Here is a 21,456-nt window from a genome sequence, read left to right on the forward strand (position 1 = left end):
CCAAACCCTAATAGCTAGGAAGCCTTCAAATAATGTTTTCTAAGCTCTAAAAGAAAATGGATGCCAACCAAGAGCTTGCAAATACTTTTTCAGCAAAATTAAGCTTTAGATCTGAAGATGAAGTGAAAAAAATGAACAAAAGTTAAAAGAATTCATCAATATAGAGCTAGCATTATAAAGTACATGCAATAAAATATTTGATGAAGAAGAAATGGAGAATACAAATAAAAACTGGCAGAATATACTAAAATAGAAGAATAGCATATCAAAGGAGAATCAACTTCCACTTAAAAACTAGAAGTAAATCAAAATGACAGGGAATAAAAATCATCTCTCAATAATAACAGTAAATGTCAATGGACTCAGCTCATCAATCAAAAGACATAGGCTAGCAGATTGGATTAAAAACAAGACCCAACAATATGTTCTCTCCAAGAGATCCACCTTATACACAAAGATATCTACAAATTGAAAATGAAAGGGACTAAAAAAAACCTTATCATTCACATGGATCTTGTAAATAAGCAAGTCTTTCTAATCTCATATCAGATAAAGTGAACTTTAAGCCACAGCTAATCAGAAGAGATAAAGAAGGTCATTTCTTACTGCTTAAGGGCGTCATACACCAGCAAGGAATAACAGTCACAAATATTTGTGCCCCAAATACCTGATATATGGAGCAACTACATACCCTTCTCATTATCAAGAATCAAATAGGAGGGGAGGGGAGGGGGGATAGTAGAGGATAGGAAGGGTAGCAGAATACAACAGACACTAGTATGGCAGTATGTAAAAAAGTGGATGTGGAACCGATGTGAATCTCCAATATGTATACGGAGTAAAAATGGGAGTTCATAATCTGCTTGAATCAAATGTATGAAATATGATATGTCAAGAGCTTTGTAATGTTTTGAACAACTAATAATTAAAAAAAGAATCAAAAAGAAAAAAAAATCTAGATAACTAACAAAGAACCATCTGTAAAAAACAAAACAAACAAACAAAAAAAACACACATCTGTTCAATCACCATCCTCTTCAGAGTTGTCAACTTCCACACCTATTTTAGATAATTTTTTTGGTTTGAGGATCTAATCTGTGCATTATGGGTTGTTTTACATCCACTCGGACCTTGGACATTCCAGAAAACATTTTACTTGACACTTACTATGCTTTGTGCTAGAAACTCAATAATGAACAAGACAAACATGATTCCTACCTTCAAGAAGTTTAACGGTCTAGTGGAAGAAGACAGAATAAACAAGTCAACACATAATTGACTATTCACCTTCACAATAATAATTGTAATCAGTATTATGAAGGAAAATAGCAAGGTACAAAGATGGAGAATAAAAGGAAACCTACTTTAGCTAGGGGTGGGCTAGGGAAAGGCTCTTGAAGAAAGTAACACTTAGGCTAGGATTTGAAGGATGTCAAAAGGCTCATAAGTGGGGATATAGCTAGGGATATAGCTCAGTTGGTAGATAGATGCCTCGCATGAACAAGGCCCTGGGTTCTATCCCCAGCACCACAAAGGCGGGGAGAAAGCCTCATAAACCACAGGAAGAGCATTTACAGCAGAGAATAGGAAGAAAGTCTTCCAGAAGAAAAAGAGCAAGACAGGACATAGGAATTAATACAAGGCCAGTGTGGTTCCAATGTGTAGCAGCATGACTGAAGAAGCAGAGAGGGGCTGGGCAATACAGGATGCTTTTCTGGTTTCTAGGTTTGAAGCAGAAGAGAAACCACTGACAGGCTGCAAGTAGCTGTTGTGGACTGGGATGCTTGCAAATTTTAAGTTTTGAAAAGACAGCTGTGTATGTAAGCTCAAGGAAGGTAAGGGCTCTGTCATGTTTATTTTGTATACCTTGCATGTAAAATAGTGCCTGGTAGGCATGCAATTAATATTTAACAATACATGAATAAATGAATGAACTATCAAAAACACAACCTCTCCATGTCCTACTTATCCAATGTGAAGCCATCACACACTAGAACAAAATTTTGCTATTAAGTTCAACCATGGGTATACCAAGTTTCGTAACTGTTTCTCTTGCTCCCTAGTATATTAATTGCAGCTAAGCTCCAATACTAGTATTTCTATATCATGATTTGTGGGTTGAATCTTTCAAACTGTCCTTTAGGAAACAGAAAACAATTCTGTGTTTAATAGGGCTGTAGATAACAACCACGCCCTGTATATTCTTTGGACAAAATATAATGTGCCATTTAACTTATCATTTATACACACGTAATACAATGTTAAATCTAGATTAGTTTCAATCTGTTAAACTGATTTAAAACCATTTTCTCCAATACACACATACACCTCAGACCAATTTTACCATTAGCCAAGAAAAATGTTGAATGCAAAAGGTTATATGTAAGTATTCTCAAATAAACATGAATACATTGTAGATTATCCTATAAGACTTCAAACCAAACATGCTTCAAACCAAACACTTCCATCTGTTCCCTCTCCTATGTTCTTTTATCTCAATGACTGGTACCATCATTCACTCAAATGCCTATGGCAGAATCATGGGTCTTATCATGGGGCACTTTCTTTTTCCTCACCCAAGTTTTATCAGTTCTACTTCCAAAAGCTTTTCATATAGCTAATTACCATTCCTTATCCCTACAATGTTCCTCTCTATGCTGTTTTCTCCATAGGGTTTTTTTTTTTTTTTTAAGATATTTACTTTTTAGTTGTAGTTGGGCACAATACCTTTGTTTTATTTATTTATCTTTATGTGGTACTAAGGATCGAACCCAGGGCCTCACAGGCTCTAGGCAACCGCTCTACCGCTGAGCCACAACCCCAGCCCCTCTCCATAGGTTTTTACAACAGTCTTTTGACTGTTCTCCCTACCTCAGGACTTGGTATAACTCAGTCATCTCCTCCACGCTAATCTTACTAAAAATATAAATCTGACCTTATCCTAATTACTTAAAATTCTTCAATAGCTATACGATAAAATTAAGAAAAATATTCAGGAGCTGGGGTTGTGGCTAAATGGTAGAGCATTCACCTAGCACATGCGAGACCCTGGTTTGATTCTCAGCATCACATAAAAATAAATAAATAAAATAAAGGTATTGTGTCCAACTACAACTAAAAATAAATATTTAAAGGAAAAAAAATTCAAGCTCCTTAGCATAGCACTCAGGGCTCCTTATAATCTAGTTTTACCTACCTCACCAACCTTAAAATGTAACTACCTATTCAAAAGGTTTCTCTGTCAAAACACAAATCAAAACTACTCTAAAATTTCACCTCACTCCAGTTAGAATGGCAATTATCAAGAATACAAGTAACAATAAATGTTGTCTAGGATGTGGGGGAAAAGGTACACTTGTACACTGCTGGTGGGACTGCAAATTGGTGCAACCATTATGGAAAGCACTATGGAGATTCCTCAGAAAACTGGGAATGGAACCAACATTTCAACCAGTTATCCTACTCCTCAGTTTATACCCAAAGGACTTAAAATCAGCATACTACAGTGAAGCATCCACATCAATGTTTAGAGCAGTCAATTCACAATAGCTAAATTATGGAACCAACCTAAATGCCCTTCAACAGAAAATTACGGCATTTGCAGGTAATTGGATAGAGATGGAGAATATCATGCTAAGCGAAATAAGCCAATCCTAAAAGACCAAAGGTAGAATGTTTTTTCTGACACGTGGATGCTAATTTACAATAAGGTGGGAGGGAGGGATTAGGGAAGAATAGAGGTACTTTAAATTTGGCAGATGGGAATGAAGGAAGGGAAGGGCATGTGGGTGTAGGAAGGATAGTAGAATGAATCAGACATTATTACCCTATGTACATATATGATTACATGACCAGTGTGATTCTACACCATGTATAAACAGAAGAATGAGAAGTTATACTCCATGTATATGTATGATGTGTTAAAATGCATTATATTATCATGTACAACTAATTAGAACAAATTTTTTAAAAAGGTTTCTCTCTCTGTAAGACTTAACTTAGGTCTCTAAAATAAGTACTTCATTCAGGAAAACTTTCTTGATATTGCAAGACTAGATTAGATGTCTTTGTTAAACTATACACACAATATCCTAAGCTTATTCATATTATTACATTATACTTATAGAAACGTATTTTAATCATCTATTTTCTGTCTGCCTTACTAGACTGTAAATCACCCAGAGGCAGACTATCTCTTTCACCCAAGGGTCTGGCATAGAGCTTTGTTGTTTTTTTTTTTAAACATTTACTTTTTAGTTGTAGGTGGACACAATACCTTTATTTTATTTTTATGTGGTGCTGAGGATTGAACCCAGTGCCTCATGCATGCTAGGTGAGTGCTCTATCTGAGCTACAATCCCAGCTCCTGGCATAGTTTTAACTCAAGAAAATGAAGCTTATAGAGAAGATCTTTCCTGCTGGCCTAAGTACCCCTCCAATATCTGCTGTAGACTTCTAATATAAGCACTTATGATGCCACATTGGAAATATGTGTTTAGTTCTTGCTCACTAGATGTGGAACATTTTGAGGATGATGATTATATTTCATGTCTTTATATGACCCTCCTACCCAACTACAAAATCCCTAGAGAACTGATTAGTTCTCAAAACTGTTAAATGAGGGCTAGGGTTGTAGCTCAGTGGTACAGCACTTGCCTAGCACGTATGAGGCACTGGGTTTGATCCTTAGCATCACATAAAAAAAAACAAAATAAAGGTATTGTGTCCATCTATAACTAAAAATATTTTTTAAAAACACTGTTAAACGATAAACAAACAAGGTCTGTATCCAGAAATCAAGAGAATCAATACCAAAAGCTAGCTGCTTTTGCTAGAAGGGTAGGAAAAAGTACACTGGTCAGGTAGGAAAGAATTCAGATTTCAGAAATATTATGTTCATCTATACCATAATAATTCATAAATATTTTCCTTAGCAAAAAAATAAATATTAAGGATTCAGTTATAAATAAAATATAGGCATTAAAAGTAAGTTAAGGGGCTATGGTTGTAGCTTAGTGGTAGAGCACTTGCCTAGTACATGGGAGGCATTGGGTTCAATCCTCAGCACCACATAAAAATAAATAAAATAAAGGTATAAGGGCTGGGGTTGTGGCTCAGTGGTAGTGCTCGCCTAGCATGAATGAGGCACTGGGTTCGATCCTCAGCACCACATAAAAATAAAGATATTGTGTCTACCTAAAAAAAAATAAATTAAATAAAGGTATAAAAAATGTAATAACATTAAAAAAAAAAAAAAAAGTAAGTTAAGCTTTCCTGGCATCTGTTTTACATTGTTTTACATGATATCTCATTTAACCTGACTAGTATAATTACCAAAGAGGAAAAAGAGGGTTATTTTTCCCTTATTACAATAAAATTTGAATTTATGATTGATGTGATGTAAGCCTTGAGAGAATTTGGAAATCAATTCCATTTGATGGCAATCACATTAATATTTCTGAAAACATTTTACAGAAATAAATTCATGTTTCATTTTAAATACCATCAGCATAGAGTATTCATGGTCATAAATAGAGTCTAAAAAATCTGACATGTACAAAATGATAAAATCAAGACTACTACAATGCAATATACCAATAGAATAACAGTCTATGCCCAGGGATTCCTACCAGAACTCTCTTTAGTACCACTATCCCTCTTTCCATATCTCTTGTCTCTTCTTAAAGGCTGAAAGCAAATGCTTAGATATTATCAATAAACATAATAACATGAATGCTCAATAAACTTGAAATGCCCATTTTCAACACCCTAATTAGCTTCAGAAATAACTTCTCTCCCTAAATTTTCAAGTTTATATTTTGATTTTTTTTTAAATATTTATTTTTTTTTAGTTTTCAGCGGACACAACATCTTTGTATGTGGTGCTGAGGATCTAACCCAGGCCGCACACTACCGCTTGAGCCACATCCCCAGCCTATATTTTGATTTTTTAATGTTAAAATTTAATATTACATTTTTTAGCTTATACTTTATCTGCTTATATGACGCATTAATAACTGCTTGTGATGTAGCAAAAACAAAGATGAGTCTAACCTAAAAGTATGAGAGTATGTATTTATTTGTATAATTTGTTTAGTTTTATGGATTCAACTTAATTCCCTTTATAATACTGTGAATTCACTAGTAACCAAGGGAGAAAGATTCCTACAGCTCTCCAGGATGGCAGTTTGAAATGTTCTAGTTTCGGTAGGAATGTTTGTATTCTCATGGCAGAGAAAGATGAACAGCAATGAGCAATATTTTTAGTCACTGAAGTAAATCAAGAACCTCAAGTTCTTACCAGGATTCTCAAGCCCTTACCAAAAGTACACTGGTCCTCAGGTGCGATTCTGGAGATCTGAAAAGAAACCGTCCACACGTTTCCAGCAGGGTACACGCCATTTCAATATGGTGATGAGAAAAGTCTGATAGAAGCATCTGGAATAATAAAAATGATGAAAAACTACAAAGACAACATTTGAGTCCTAGCAGAGAAAGAAAACAGTATACACATCTAATATGTGTATCATCTTATAAAATGTCAAGGTAAAAAACAATATCAAATATTCTTTAGTACGTTTCATTGCTGGGCATCTTTATGCTCTCCCATAAAATTTTATTGAGAAACTTCAATATATTTAATGTATTTCCTTTCATAGATATATGGGAACTATGTCAAAGTCCTTTCTATATTCTATATTTATTATTAATGCGTTTAAGTACATGCCACATACAAAGATAACGTTTTCTCAATGACTTTATTTTGATCTATATAACATTTATTTTGAAAAACTCTTACCCCAGAATACTTGCTTATCGTATAAAATTTATAACCACATTCCCATATCATTTTAATTTTATCCTCTCGATCTTTTTCTGTGCATATTTTTTAAAACAAAAAACACTTCAGACATGTTGTCTCATTTAATAACTTGGTTTTTTATTGGCTCAATGTAAGTATTTTTTCATGTCCTTTTTTATTCTGGGAAGGCATAATATGAATGGGTTAAAAATTTATTTGACGGGGCTGGGACTGTGGCTCAGTGGTAGAGTGCTCACCTAGCACGTGCAAGGACCTGGTTCAATCCTCAGCACCACATAAAAATAAAATAAAGATATTGTGTTCAACTACAACTAAAAAATAAATATTAAAAAAAAATTTATTTGACATCCAAATTATCTCCATTTTTTGTTATTACAAAAATTGTACGATAAACGACCTGTAGGTAAATCTGTGCTCATATTGTTGATTATTTCCTTAAAATTAATTTTTAGATATGGAATTTCTATATCAAGAAATATATATATCTTTCCTACATATTTTAAGAATACAAAGAAATATACTAATACATTTAAAACGTTTATATAGCATGACTCCTTTCGATTACAGTGTTCAGAAAATTCCTACAATCTCTTATAATGCTGTCTTGAGTTTCTCTGAATTTACTTTGCTATATACCAATCTCTTGAGATGCTCCAAGAAAGTTTAGGAAACTTAATTCCTTGAATATTTATAATGATTACTGGAGTTTATTTGTCTTGTTTCGCTTTTGGTACCAGGGACTGAACTCAGAGGCACTCAACTGCTGAGTCATATCCCAAATCCTTTTTTGTATTTTATTTAGAGACAGGGTCTTGATGAGTTGCTTAGGGCCTCACTAAATTGCTGAGGCTGGATTTGAACTTGTGATCCTCCTGCCTCAGCCTCCAGAGCTGCTAGAATTACACACATGCACTACCATGCTCGGCAACTACTGGTATTTTAAACATTCTAAGATACCATGCGGTAAAGACACTTGTTTAATTTTGCTTAACTCAGGGTATTTTAAATGTATTTGAATATACAAGATACATTTTGTGTGATATACCTATTAAAAAACCAAGGAAATCAAGTTGTCAGAAGATATGTTATGGAGAAAAACAATGTTAGTAAAAGTGACCAATTTCAGGTACAGAAGAACTATTTCATTTTTCTGCATCAGCTTTAGTACATACAGTTAGTTACTGTTAGTGAATTTGATTTAATTTCATTGTGGACAAAACCCTTAAGATCAAAAATTTCAATCCTCTCAAATCTTTTCAGACTTTATACTTGATTTTGGTAAATGATCCATGTGTATCTGAGATTATAAATTCTGTTGCGGAATATGGTGTCAATTAGATGAAGGTTGGTAAATGTATTACCAAATTCTGTGTAGTACAAACTTAGGGATTTTTTTCTGCCTGTTCTATCAGCTGAGAGGTGTTTTCAAACCTCTCACTGTAATTATGGGTTTGTTTATTTCTCTATTACTTGCCAATTTTTGCTTTATATATTTTGAAGATATGTTACTGGATGCAAATTGACTGATTCAAGTAACATTTTCCCATTAAAATGACCTCCTTATCAATGTGAACTACCCTTTATTTCTAATAATGTTTTTCAATTTAAAATCTACTTTTAAAAATAGTTTAGTGAAACAAGCTTTAATTATTATTAGAGTAGTATATTTCCCCATTTTTTTTTACTTGAACCTTTCTTGTGTTTACATTTAATAGTATCTGTCTCATACATAACACATAGTTGTTTTAATCAAGTCTTATGTTCTTATGGCTTTTTATAGATGTTATTTTATCCCTCTATGTTTCATGCAGTTACTGATAGAGCTACATTTATATCTACTATGTTTCTATTTGTTTTGTTTTGCTCATCTGTTAAACATTCCTTTTTAATTATTTCTTCTTCTACTTCTTTTGTTATTTTTATTTTTTTTTTGGTGGTACTGGGGATTGAACCCAGGGCCTTGAGCATGCTAAGCAAGCACTCTGCTATTGAGAAATTTTTCCAGTCCTTTTCTTATCTTTTGTATTAATCAAATATTTAATTATTTCAATTTATTCACTACTTACAACTAAAACTTTAAATTTTTCTATTAAAAACAAACAATTCAGCACTTACCTTTAAACAATGTAGTGTATCATTTTTTGTGAACATCTTAAACTTTGTTAGTTCTCCAATAAATCGAACAGTTTTGTTCTTTGTTTCAATATTAATCTGGTCCTTTTTTCGTACCTACAAATTTAGAGAAAAAAGGACTTAATCCACATTTTCGACCTCTAATAATTGTTATTTTAATTACTCCTAATATTTAAAATAAATAAAGCATAATTTCTTGCTATATTCAAATTATTGTAACTATATTTTGGAAAACTTTGCTCTGTGTAGTGCAAAAAAGTCCTAGGAAGTGCGCTGCAAAACATTTAATGGGCAAATAATCTGGGGAAAATGCATTTTTTCAGGCTTAAAGAGACCCTTAAAGAAACCTGTTTAACTTAATTTAAATCAATGTTACTCAAATATATTTGACAAAACAAGTCCTCCTTTTTAAATGTTAATCACTATTAGTTAATACTCCATTAAATTAATATTATAAGGAACACACTTTATGAAAATGCTGCTTTAAAAATATGAATGCCAAAGGTTCACTTAAGGAAATACATTATTAGGGCTTACTGGAAATATACTGTATTTTAAATTATTAATTCACTACAGTAAAACAAGTGATGTACTCTCTGTTGTTTTTTTATTACCAGTCATCGTTGTACGTCCAAGTTCAAAACATTTGTAAATTTTAGTCCTCTACTTATGGCACATGTTTCAAGAAATATATCATGTAACAAACCCCCATTAAATCAGAATATGAATGGACACATTAAGATAAATGCAATTAGATTTAACCTCAGACTTACATTTTAATCAGAAAAAAATCAAACCTACAGTCATTATTGGAATACATTATTGGAATGACAATAACCATAATGTGGTAGCATATTAATCTTTAATTAGTTTAACAATCTTTCCAGAAGACTCAATTTTCCCCATGTAAGAACATTCTGAGAAAGGAATAACAATTATCATTCTGAGTAGTTAAAAATAAAGCTGTCAAATGACCAAAAATGGACACTGAGATCCAAATATTCCAATTGTCAGTCAACTGAGAATTCTACTGCACTACCCCATCTGAAAGAACATCTAATCTCACCAGCAGCAGTGCACTTGATGACAGTTATTTAGGTAAAAACTAAACTTTTAATACCTAGATAGCTAATGCTTTGACAGAATTTGACATCTTCACTTTTAAGGACCTACTTTCAATACAAAACCATGTTTACTAAAAACTCAGAGCAAACTAGAAGCTTATCCTAACTGAATTTAAAGCATCAATGAAACTATAAACTAAGCAAAATCAAATAAAATCACAAAAATTCAACTTTAATCCAAAACTTTATTTTAGTCACATCATTTATACAAACAAAATAGCTTGAGACTAGAGACAAATAGAAAATACAACTGACAAGATTCTCAATTTTAACATTAAACAAAGTAATACTGAATAAACAATCGTTTTCAGCCTTGTACTTTAGGAGAGTACAGGTTTCATAAAGACCCTTTCATAAATAAATGTTTAACAAGCATGACACATGAAAAACTTTTATTAATTTACCTTAGTGAATTCTTGAAGGTAGACTGAATATGAACCACTAGACCAGTTTTATTTGGTTTATATTCCAGCTATATCATTTATGAGCTGGTACCTAAAATCTGTGCCTTACTTTCCTATTTTGTAAAATGGTGCTAATAAGGGTTGTTGTGAATTTTAAGCAAGTTAATACATACATGTAAAGCACAGGAAACAGTACTTAGAACAAGAAAGATATCAATAAATGTTATTAATTTTATCTGTGTTTGTATATTCATATATCTAATACAAGGGCATTAAATGTTTGCAGATTAAACAAATAGAAAAATATACTTAACCCCTATATATGTATTGTAGCAAAGTGAAAGAGCAGAAGATCTTTAGTCACAATATGAGCACTCTTGTGGTCATCTAGGGGAATATTATGATCTTGGGCAAGTCATATAAACTACCTGAACCTTCCTGTCCAGTTGGCAAAATAAGAATAAATATTAGGACATGATAATAACGATAGTGACTACAGTCCATCTGATATGAAGCAATTATTATAGAGGGCAGAAGAAGGTTATACCTTTAAAATGATTTTTTTTTTTCTTCTGCAGTACTGGAGACTGAACCCTGGGGGGGTGTTCCACCACTAAGCTACATTCCCAGCCCTTTTCATTTTTTAGGACAGGGTCTCATTAAGTTGCCAAACTGACCTCAAATTTGCCTATTCCTACCTCAAACTCCCAAGTAGCTAGGATTACAGGCATGTGCCACTGTACCGGGCTAAAATGATGTTTAAAGAGTGTTTTAAATGACAAAGCAAAGTGCTTCTAAGTGAGAAATAAGAACAGAAAATTGTACATACAGTATAATTCATCCATGAAAAACTATAGAGAAAAAAAGGCAAAGAAAACACCAAAACGTTAACAGGGCTTGCTGATCAATGGTAAAGTGTTTTTCCCCCCATCCTGTTTTCTACTTTACATATTTTCAAAATTACACGGAGTGTGCATCTCTTTTATAATCAAGAGAACACATGGGAAAGCATAAGAAAGCATTTTAAAAACTCTATTCTGAAGCTCTATCTTTAGGGTTAGAACTTTTTTTTTTTTTTCAAATCTCCTTGGAAGATTCTGGGTGTGCAGCCTCTTTTAACAACTGCTAAGAAATATCATACAATTTTATTGAGTATTATAGTTTTCAAAATACGTATCATACTATATTATCAAAAGTATTTACATTAACTCTTTTTAAATATTACAAAATATTACAAAAGGACAAGCTACCTAAAAAATGGCAAAAAACATGGAATTTTAAAAATACATTTAAAATTTTTAATTGACATAATAGTAATTCTACATATTTATGGAAAATCATGTGATACTTCAATACATGTATATAATGTGTAATGTCTACTAGGATTCTTTTATGGAGGGTGGGGACTGAACCCATTATATATGAAGTACACCATCACTAAGCTACACCCCCATTCCCTATTAGCTGTTTTGAAATCTAATTAATTGATTTAGTAAATATTGACTAGGTAACCTACTGTGCTACAGAATATTAAAAGTTATTCTTCCTCTCCAATTGCTCCCCTGTACCTATTAAACATCCTCTCTCCATCTATACCCCATACCCAACAACCCTTCCCAGGCTCTGGTAACCACTATTCTACTCTCTAATTCTATGATGTTAACATTTTAGCTTCTACAAAATTATAGAAGCTTTAAATGAAGCATTATAAACCAATTATCTCATTTTCTTTCTCTCTCTTTTTTCTTTGCAGTTATCAGGGATTGAACCCAGCGAAACACACATGCTAAGCAAAGGCTATATCTCTGAACTACACCCCCAGCTCCACTCTCTCGTCTTCTTTTTATTTTTTTTTAATTTTTTTTATTAGGTGCTCAAAACATTACAGTGATCTTGACATATCATACATTTGATTCAAATGGGGTACGTAATCTTAATCTTATTTTTCCACATGTACAGATTGCAGGATCACATTGGTTATACAGCCACGTTTATACATAGGGCCATTCTAGTGTCTGTTGTATTCTGCTGCCCTTCCTATCCCCCCCTCCTCTCCCTTCCCTCTTTCTACCCAATCTACTGTGACACCTTTGTCTCTCTCTCTTTTTTCTTCCCCCTCACACCATCTTATATGTAATTTTGCATAAAAACTGAAAGCCTTTCAAATGGCTGTATAAAACAAGACTGACTTAGTCTAATTCCTCATTCAGTATTAGTCACTCTCATTTTTTGAAGTCTTATAATCAAATATGTCAAAATGCTTCTGCAAAACTAAATGAGAGCCGGGCACGGTGGCACAGGCCTGAAATCACAGCAGCTTGGAAGGCTGAGACAGAAGGATCACAAGTTCAAAGCCAGTCTCAGCAAAAGAGAGGCGCTAAACAACTCAATGAGACCCTGATTCTAAAATCATAGAATTTTAAAATAGGGCTGGAAATGTGGCTCAGCGGTTGAATGGCCTTGAATTCAATTCCTGATAACCCCCCACCCCGCCTCCAAAAAACACTAAATGTGAATTAACAATGTAAGTTTTTCTATACTATTACAACACTCAATAATAACTCTTGTAAGATTTTTATTAACTAATCAATCATGCACAGCAAAAGTGCTGTTTGCAACTCATTTGTTAAAGATAGATGAAATTTAAAGAACTGAATAAATCTGTAGGCATTAATAAAAACTTTCGATTTGTTAACTCATAAACAATAAGACTTTCCTATGTCTACCATTTACTATTTCCCTACAGGAAGAACCCAGTGGCCTCTCTTAAAGTGCCAGATAGATACTCAACCAAAGAGATATTTCCTCTCCTCCATAATTTGATCATTGTTTTACATTAAATGCATTCAATCATTCAATAAACTTTTCTGAAAACTTACTAAGTGTTAAAAATATGTAATGAGGGGCAGGGGTTGTGGCTCAGAGGTAGAGCACTTGCCTAGCATGTGTCAGACCCTGGGGTTCAATCCTCAGCACCAGGTAAAATAAAAAATAAAGATATTTAAAGTATGTATAATGAGTATTGAGTCTCTAAGTAAATTTACCTAACTTTAAAATTAATTTTCTTTTTTTATTCTGTGAACCAGTGATCTGAAAAGTAGAATGCACAATATTCTTGATCTACTAGGAATATGTATGTGCATGAAGGGGGTTGGAACTTCTATTTATGTACTTTTAACTTTGTAAATTTCTATTTATTTTTTATAAATATTCTTTTAGTTGTCAATATACCTTCATTTTTTTTTATATGTATGTGATGCTGAGAATCGAATCCAGTGCTTCACACATGCTAGGCAAGCACTCTACCACTGAGCCATAATCCCTCTATTTACTTTTATATATTGTACGATGTACATAAAATATTTGGTACAACTGCAAATGTGTGGTATAATTTTAAAATAAATATCCTTATTTTGGGGATATGTGACCAATTTACTTTAATTAATAAAAAGGTTTCATTGAAAAAGTTGAGACCACTAATTAAAAACACGATTGAGGGTGATTTGATTATACATAAAAGTTGTCTCTTCCATCAATAAAGAAGTAGCCTATACTGAAAATTTGAAGGACAGAAAAAAATAGAAGTCAAAAATATTCCTCATAGTTCCATTATCCAAAGACAGTCACTGTTAACATATTCATATGTAATTCTTTTCTAGTCTCTACTATCTAAGCATTTTAACATACCTATAGATTCATTATGTAAGATTTTTTATCTTGCTTTAAAAAAATGTTATCTATAATATGAAAACATTTGTGTAAAAAAAAACTGGCTTTATATCATATCAGCACTGTGTCTATCTGACCACATTTTTAATTACTATTGGGCTTTTAGATGATCAGTTTTTCCCCTTTAGAATTTTTGATACAAATAAAGCTTATTTGGTATACAGAATTATTTACTTAGGTCAGCTGTTGAGATATCAAATGTATGAATTCCTCCAAGGATCTTGAAAAATACTGCCAAAATACCACTTCAAATTCTACCTAAATGAAATATACAAGAATGTTGGTTTCTTATTTCTATTACCTTGACTAATCTGCCAAATTAGCAAACTCATGTTTTAACCAGAATTTCTTTAACTACCAGAGATATTTCACACAGTTTTGTTAACCACCTTCACTTATCAGCTAAGGTTTTTACGCAGGGGGAAGCATGAGACTAAGGCAGTATTTTTGGACCTAGATAAAAGTGACAGGGAAACCTGGTTAAAATAAGGCTATTAGTGTAACTCAAGCTATGGATAATGAAACACAGCAGCAGATATGAAAAGAATACGCTAGGTTTGAGATGTTTTACTATGAAGAAGCAGGTAAGGGAATTTGATGAATACTGACTCCTGAAAGTCAGAGGGCTCTTAGCAGTTGGATAAAATAGGTTGTATGTTTATAGGGAGAATACAGAAGCGCATTCAAGGAAGTAAAAGATAAAGACATCTTTAAGATGGACATATTTAGCTAGAAGTACCAAGAGAGAGGTTCTGCTAAAAGATACACATTTTGGGATTTGGGTTTGTTAGAAAACAGATGTTAATTGAAGCCCAAGTAAAATGTCTTCCATCAAAAAGGAGAGCTAAGGAAGAAAGGCAAGAAAACCTCAATTTATAAACTCAGCTAGAAAAAACACGAAGGAGACTGAGATATTAATAAGTAATAGTAATAGTAATAAGAAAGAACCAAGAAAGAGGGGTGGTAGAAAAGGGACAATTATTATGATAATGATATTTGTGTTCATATAAAGAATTCTGTATATGTATTACCTCATTCAACTCTTAAGAACAATTGTTTAAAAGGATATATTTATTATCCCCATTTAATAGACAAGGTATCAGGTGTAGAACTTGAGTAAACTGACCAAAGTTATAATGCTAGCATGAGGTGGAGCCAGAATGATGGTTTCCTAAAAAAGCAGGTGAGTCCAGCATTTTAAAATCTGTAGGAACATCAACTAACAGTCTTAGGAAAATGTTGGTAGTCTCTGTCAGGGTGCCGTTATGATGATGAATCAAAGGGCAAATTTATGAGAAGTAGAGAAAAGTGTATTCTAAAACATCCAAATAAGAAGGAAAAGAAAGAAGATGGCTGCAGTGTACATGTGTAGAAGTTTGAGAGAAGTTTTTTTTCTTGGAAGTACTGGGGATCCAACTTAAGGGTACCCTACCCATTGAGCTATATTCCCAGCCTTTTTTATTTTATTGTTTTTTTAAATTTTGATATAGTTTAAAGTTGCCAAGACTGGCCTCCAATTTGTGATCCTCCTGCCTCAACCTCCCTAGAAACTAGGATATAGGTATGTGCCACTGTACCTCATGAGAGATTTCTTTGGCAGTTGTTATTTTGCTTTCGTTTGAGAATGGAGAGTGTTGAACATATTTATGGCCTATTTTTTTCATTTGTCTTTTTTAGATATACATGACAGTAGAGTGTATTTTGACATATTATGCATATATTTATGGCCTATTAGAAACCAACAGATTCTGATGGAGAAAGAGGTGATTAATTACCTTAAAAGTGCCTTTTCTTCTCTCCTCTGAGAACAATGATTCCTAAAGTGTGTTCCTAAAACTCTCATGTTGTTACTATTGTAATGAAGCACTGCAAGAGTAGCAAGAAAAATGCCAATTCCCCCAACTCCCACCCCAATTTTCAGTGTGCAAAGGGAGTATATGTGGATAGAATTTTCTTAATTGATTTACCAAATGCAGTAATTATGCTTAGTCCAGCAATTTGTCCTTTGTTTAATTTGGGGTTTGACTTAGAGGTATATTCATACAACTCACATAACATGCTCATACTGCCAACTAGTAAAACATTTCCCTGTCTGTACAATGGGATTAAACATAGTAACAAGAATAATAAGACTTCTGATGTATCTGTTCCTGAACTAGCAGCATTTATCAAAGTGTGTTCTTTACAGGAGTACATACTCACATCTCTCTGGGAAAGTCACAGAGCATATCATCTTATTAAAGTTTTGAGAATTTTTACAATAGAATAACACAAAACCATTTAACTTATTGTGTTCAGTGTTTCCAAACTTCTCTAAACACTTTAATCTTACCTTGCTTATATTAATACAAGTTATGAAAATCTGAAATGTTTTGGCAAAAACTGATCCAGAAAAATTTTAACCACAAAGCTCATACTAACAAATTAACTTTTGCAGCAAGAAGGATTTACAGATCACTCTGCCCCTCATGAGACTTTCTCCTTCCTCTGAACTCAAAGCACTTACTCTCCCATAATTTGTTTGCTAATTAAGCATGCAATCCTTATATCTATTATATTTAAGAGTGACATTTTTATTTCCCTCTTGCTTCTGTGAATATTTATGCCTTGTTTCCCCAACTGTATCATGAGGTTCCTGATCTCAGGAATTATCTGCTCTTCCCTAAGTGTCAGCAACACTACTGATTTGTGCATAATGAGTGTAATAAAGTGAATACTGAGCACGGCAAATATTTTCTGTTTTTATTTGCAACTTAACTATAAAGCTAAATTTTGTAAATACAATTTTTCCATCAGCTATTGCAAACACTTAAAATTTCATGTCTTTCCAAAGTCTATCAATGCCAACTTTCAGTCACCTCTAGCAGTACCAGTTTTACCCCATCAAGTCTATATTTTAAATTCTATCACTTCCACAAGATGGCTGGGTAATGAGGGCTTGGGAGAACCACTGACATATAATTTCTTCAGACTCCTGGGACAGGAAAGGAAGGGACTGGTAATAGGCCCCTGACATCTGCCAGGGGGCTCTTTAAAGAACTCACCACTAGCCACAGTAAAGATTCTTAAGGCAAGAATCAATAAAACACGAGTGACAGCAGCATTTAAGATCACAGAATTTGTGGTACATTTTATACTTCACATCCCAACACCTAAAGAGACACCCTAGGGAGCACCATGCCCCAACTCTTCGGTCAATCCCGTTTCTTCTGGGACTACCTATGAGGCCTCTGTCTTGACTTTAGACAATAGTTTTAATTTATAAAAGCATAAGGTGCAGTACCTACAATGGGGAACAAGGTAGTAATGGCCCTTCCCAGTTGAAATATCACTTATCAATTTTGAGCACTGCTGGATAAATTTGCATTCAAAAATTAAGAATCCTACAAATTCTGAACCACTATTGAATTTCAAAAATATTACCACCAATAAAATAATTATGTCTTAAACTAAAAAATCCTCACTCAACTTACAAGGATATATATATATGTATATATATATATTACAAAATAAATACTTAAATACATACATGAAATCTGAAATCCCCCCTCAGCATGGAACAAAGATCCTCTGCTACATCAGACATGCAGGGATGCAATGTAGCAACCAATCTTGCATAAAATGGTAGCAAGTCCAACCTGCAAAAGTTATATGTGATATGTGTAAAAGAAAAGACATACTGGAAAAATTCATTTTAAAATTTCAACTTTCTCAGATATATTCACATATTAAATGTTTATAAAAACTAATAATCATTCATACATGCCTATTTATTGCCATGATGAAGTATCTGGAAAGTCAACAAGCCTTGAGAAAGTTTATTAATAATCTGACAATTTCCATTTAGTGCACTTGTCACACATTTGAAAACTGACTACATATATAATTTTGATAAAATATGAGACACTAAGTGAAGAAACAATTATTAAATTTTGACATAGCTTAATCACATATATTCTGAGTAACAAACAAACCCAATGGTAACTAAAATAGGCAGAGCCCTTTCAAACCATAATTTCCTTCATTTATCTTGGGGTAAGTTATTTGGAAATCTCAATGTTTAAAGTAAGAGCATAACCAAGAACCAAAAATGTATCTAAGTTGTTAAAATAATTATCCCCAAGTCCACACACTGACATATTTAGACAATCAATGGCAAAATGTGGCACACATGTTTCACCTCTTCTGCTGTCTGAGCACTCTCACATCAAACATGGATGCAGCTCCAAAATACTGCTTAACTCAATACTCTAGGCAGCCCCTACTAATCAGAATCAACATACAAGCTAAACCTTAATTTTCCCTTCTTGCCAGATATTATTTTATAAAATTTGATTATTCAATAATTCAACACTCAACAGATCAGAGGCTGAAGATGAGAAACAGTGACAAACTAACAAAGGTAACAACACTGACGGCAGCAAGATAGCTGACAGAGAGAAAGAAAGCTAAAAACTGCAAATTGTAGACACACAAGCTAAAACTATGACAGCCTGAAGCCAATTAGAACAGAAACACATAATCCTGCAAGTCTTAATTATCCCCAAATATGTCCCTATACAATACTGCATGAAAAAAGTTTAACACAGCAGAAGATTACATATCATGAAAGGCTTAGAATTATATCTGCAAAACTTCCAGCATACACATACTGACCTTGAGACACAAGGGGCACAGTGAAGGAATAATGGAGACATGTGTGAAAGTGGGGTTAAGGGGAAGGGAGCTGATTAAACTCATGCCTAAAATCCTCAAAAACTTTGTATTCCTCTTCGACTGTTTTAATTTCTTTAAAAATTATCATTTTTGGGCTGGGGATGTGGCTCAAGCAGTAGCGCGCTCGCCTGGCATGCGTGCGGCCCGGGTTCGATCCTCAGCACCACGTACAAACAAAGATGTTGTGTCCGCCGAAAAACTAAAAATAAATAAATTCTCTCTCTCTCTCTCTCTCCTTCGCCTCTCTCTTTAAAAAAAAAAAAAATTATCATTTTTTTCTTTTTAGTTCTTACAAGTATGCTAGGCCCAGTCCCAGGCATCTTATAGGTGCTATTCAACTTGTTAATCCAATTAAGTACCCTGAGGTGAATATTATAATCATTTCAGAAATTAGGGAATAGATCTCAGATAAGTCAATATGGTAGCTATATAGTGGTACCTTAATTTTTTTAAATGAATTTCATTCCTCTTCAAAGAAACAGTGAAAACTATAACCATTATATAAAGATTCAAAATCTTTCAAATCAGAATATATACTGTTAAACTTTACACGTTTATTTAAAATATTTAAGCTTTATCCATTAAAGGTTAAGCTTATTTTGCAGGAAAAATGTACATAGCATGGGTCATTATTACTACTCAATGATATTGCAAAAATATAGTATTACTCTAAGATACTTGGATAAATATGTAATGATTTCCCTGATGTTGCTAATGTTTAAAAGAAAAAAAAATAAGACTGAGGCAAACGACCATTCAATTTTCTTACATAACAAATGAATTTATACTAATTTCAAATTTGTAAATCTTCATTAAAATATTAGGTTATTTTTTTCCATATCTATTGTAAAAACAAATAAAGTATTCTTTTTTAATTCATAATCAACTGACAAATTCAAATATGGGGCTTTAAACCTACGCCTCAGTTCTACCACTTCCTGTTATTACAACCACAGGTAAAGACACAAGAGCTGAAGTCCTTGGACACTAAGTGCTAAGGAATTAGGAGGGCCAGATTCCAATTCCACCACAAATAGTACTTTTGCGATCTGATGGGCTGATATGATACCTCTTTTCCTATTCTCTCCTTGTTCACTGCACACAAACCCCTCACTAATCCTCTCACTCAGAGCCTCAGCCTGGTCCTTCCCTTTGGCTGAAATATGCTTTCCCCAAACTGTATCCTCCCTCACTCAGCACAAGTCACCTCAATGAGAACCATTCTGAACACTCTGCAAATGAATCTGCAAATCTACTCTCCCTTTTATATTCCAAATCCCTTTCCTCTAGACTACTGTTTTCTTAAAAAGAGAATTTGCCATTTTATAATATAGTGTTTACTTATTGTTAATGTTATGTTTCTCTTGTCATTCCTCCCTACTAGAATGTAAGTTTCTTGGTGACAGTTTATCAGCACTCAAAATAGTGCCTGGAACAAAGTAGGAGCACCATACATACATTTGTTGTACAATGGAATGTCTCTGATATCTCACTATTCAGTATATTGTTATTAGTATTTAATCTAGGATATTTTCCCCATATTAAAGAAGTACAATCTCATTTTTATAAAAATAATAATAAATGACATAGCTATACGACACCTTGGTATTTGTCCTAAAAAATTCATCATAATACTATGCATGCCCATGTTTACAGCAGCAAAATTCATAGTAGCCAAACTATGGAACCAGCCTGGGTATCCACTGATGGATAAATGGATAAAGAAAATGTGGTAAATATACATAATGGAGTTTCACTCAGTTATAAAGAAAAATGAAAAAAATAATAAAATAAGAATTTTGGAGGGAAAAAAGAGAAATGAAATTATGTCCTTTGCAGAAAAAATGTATGGAACTAGAGAGCATCATGTTAAGTGAAATAAGCCAAACTGAGAAGGTCAAGGGACATATGTTTTATATGTGGAAGCTAGAGAAGAAAAAGGAAAAGAAGATAGGGTAGGGATCTCATGAAAAAAAGAAAATAAGCAGAAGAAAGGAATCAGAGATGGGAGACAGGGAGGGAAAGGAGAGAGAGATGCTGTAGAGTGATGTTGGCCAAATATATATATATATAATATTGTTATATTCTTTGCATATACAAATATAACAAAAATACCATCATTATGTATAACTATTATGCATCAATAAAAATATGAAGAGTGGGGCTGGGGTTGTGGCTCAGTGGTAGAGCATTTGCCTAGCATGTGGAGGCCCTGGTTTTGAGTCTCGGCACCACATATAAATAAAATAAAGGTCCATTTACAACTAAAATAAATATATATAAAAAATATAAAGAGAAAAAAAGAGTAAATGTTATATAATTTTGTATTTTATCAAACAAAAGCTAATTTACCAAATGTTCCTTTTAAACAATTGATTGGATATTCATATAGCTTCGTATTTTCCCAACTGGTGTAACATATATTGCTTCCCATGTTAAAGTATTTGTCCATTCCTAAGATAAATCTTTGATCACACCAGATTTTTATTTTAAAATATACTAAAATTTTAGTTGCTAGTGTTCTATA

General features: G+C 33.2%; 1 protein-coding gene across 1 annotated transcript in view; it reads right to left on the reverse strand.

Annotated features, from left to right (window-relative positions):
• The window catches only part of Upf2 (UPF2 regulator of nonsense mediated mRNA decay), a 107,708-nt gene that overhangs the window by 32,967 nt on the left and 53,285 nt on the right, over window positions 1-21,456 (reverse strand). The window contains exons 9-11 of the mRNA XM_048812752.1: window positions 17,743-17,851; window positions 8,939-9,052; window positions 6,322-6,438 (exon numbers count right to left, since the gene is read on the reverse strand). Of these exons, the coding sequence (XP_048668709.1) occupies window positions 6,322-6,438; window positions 8,939-9,052; window positions 17,743-17,851 (340 nt within the window). The remainder of the gene's footprint in view (window positions 1-6,321; window positions 6,439-8,938; window positions 9,053-17,742; window positions 17,852-21,456) is intronic.

This window comes from Marmota marmota, unplaced genomic scaffold (genome assembly GCF_001458135.2).
Source record: "Marmota marmota marmota unplaced genomic scaffold, marMar, whole genome shotgun sequence".
In the NCBI taxonomy this organism is placed as follows: Eukaryota; Metazoa; Chordata; class Mammalia; order Rodentia; family Sciuridae; genus Marmota; species Marmota marmota.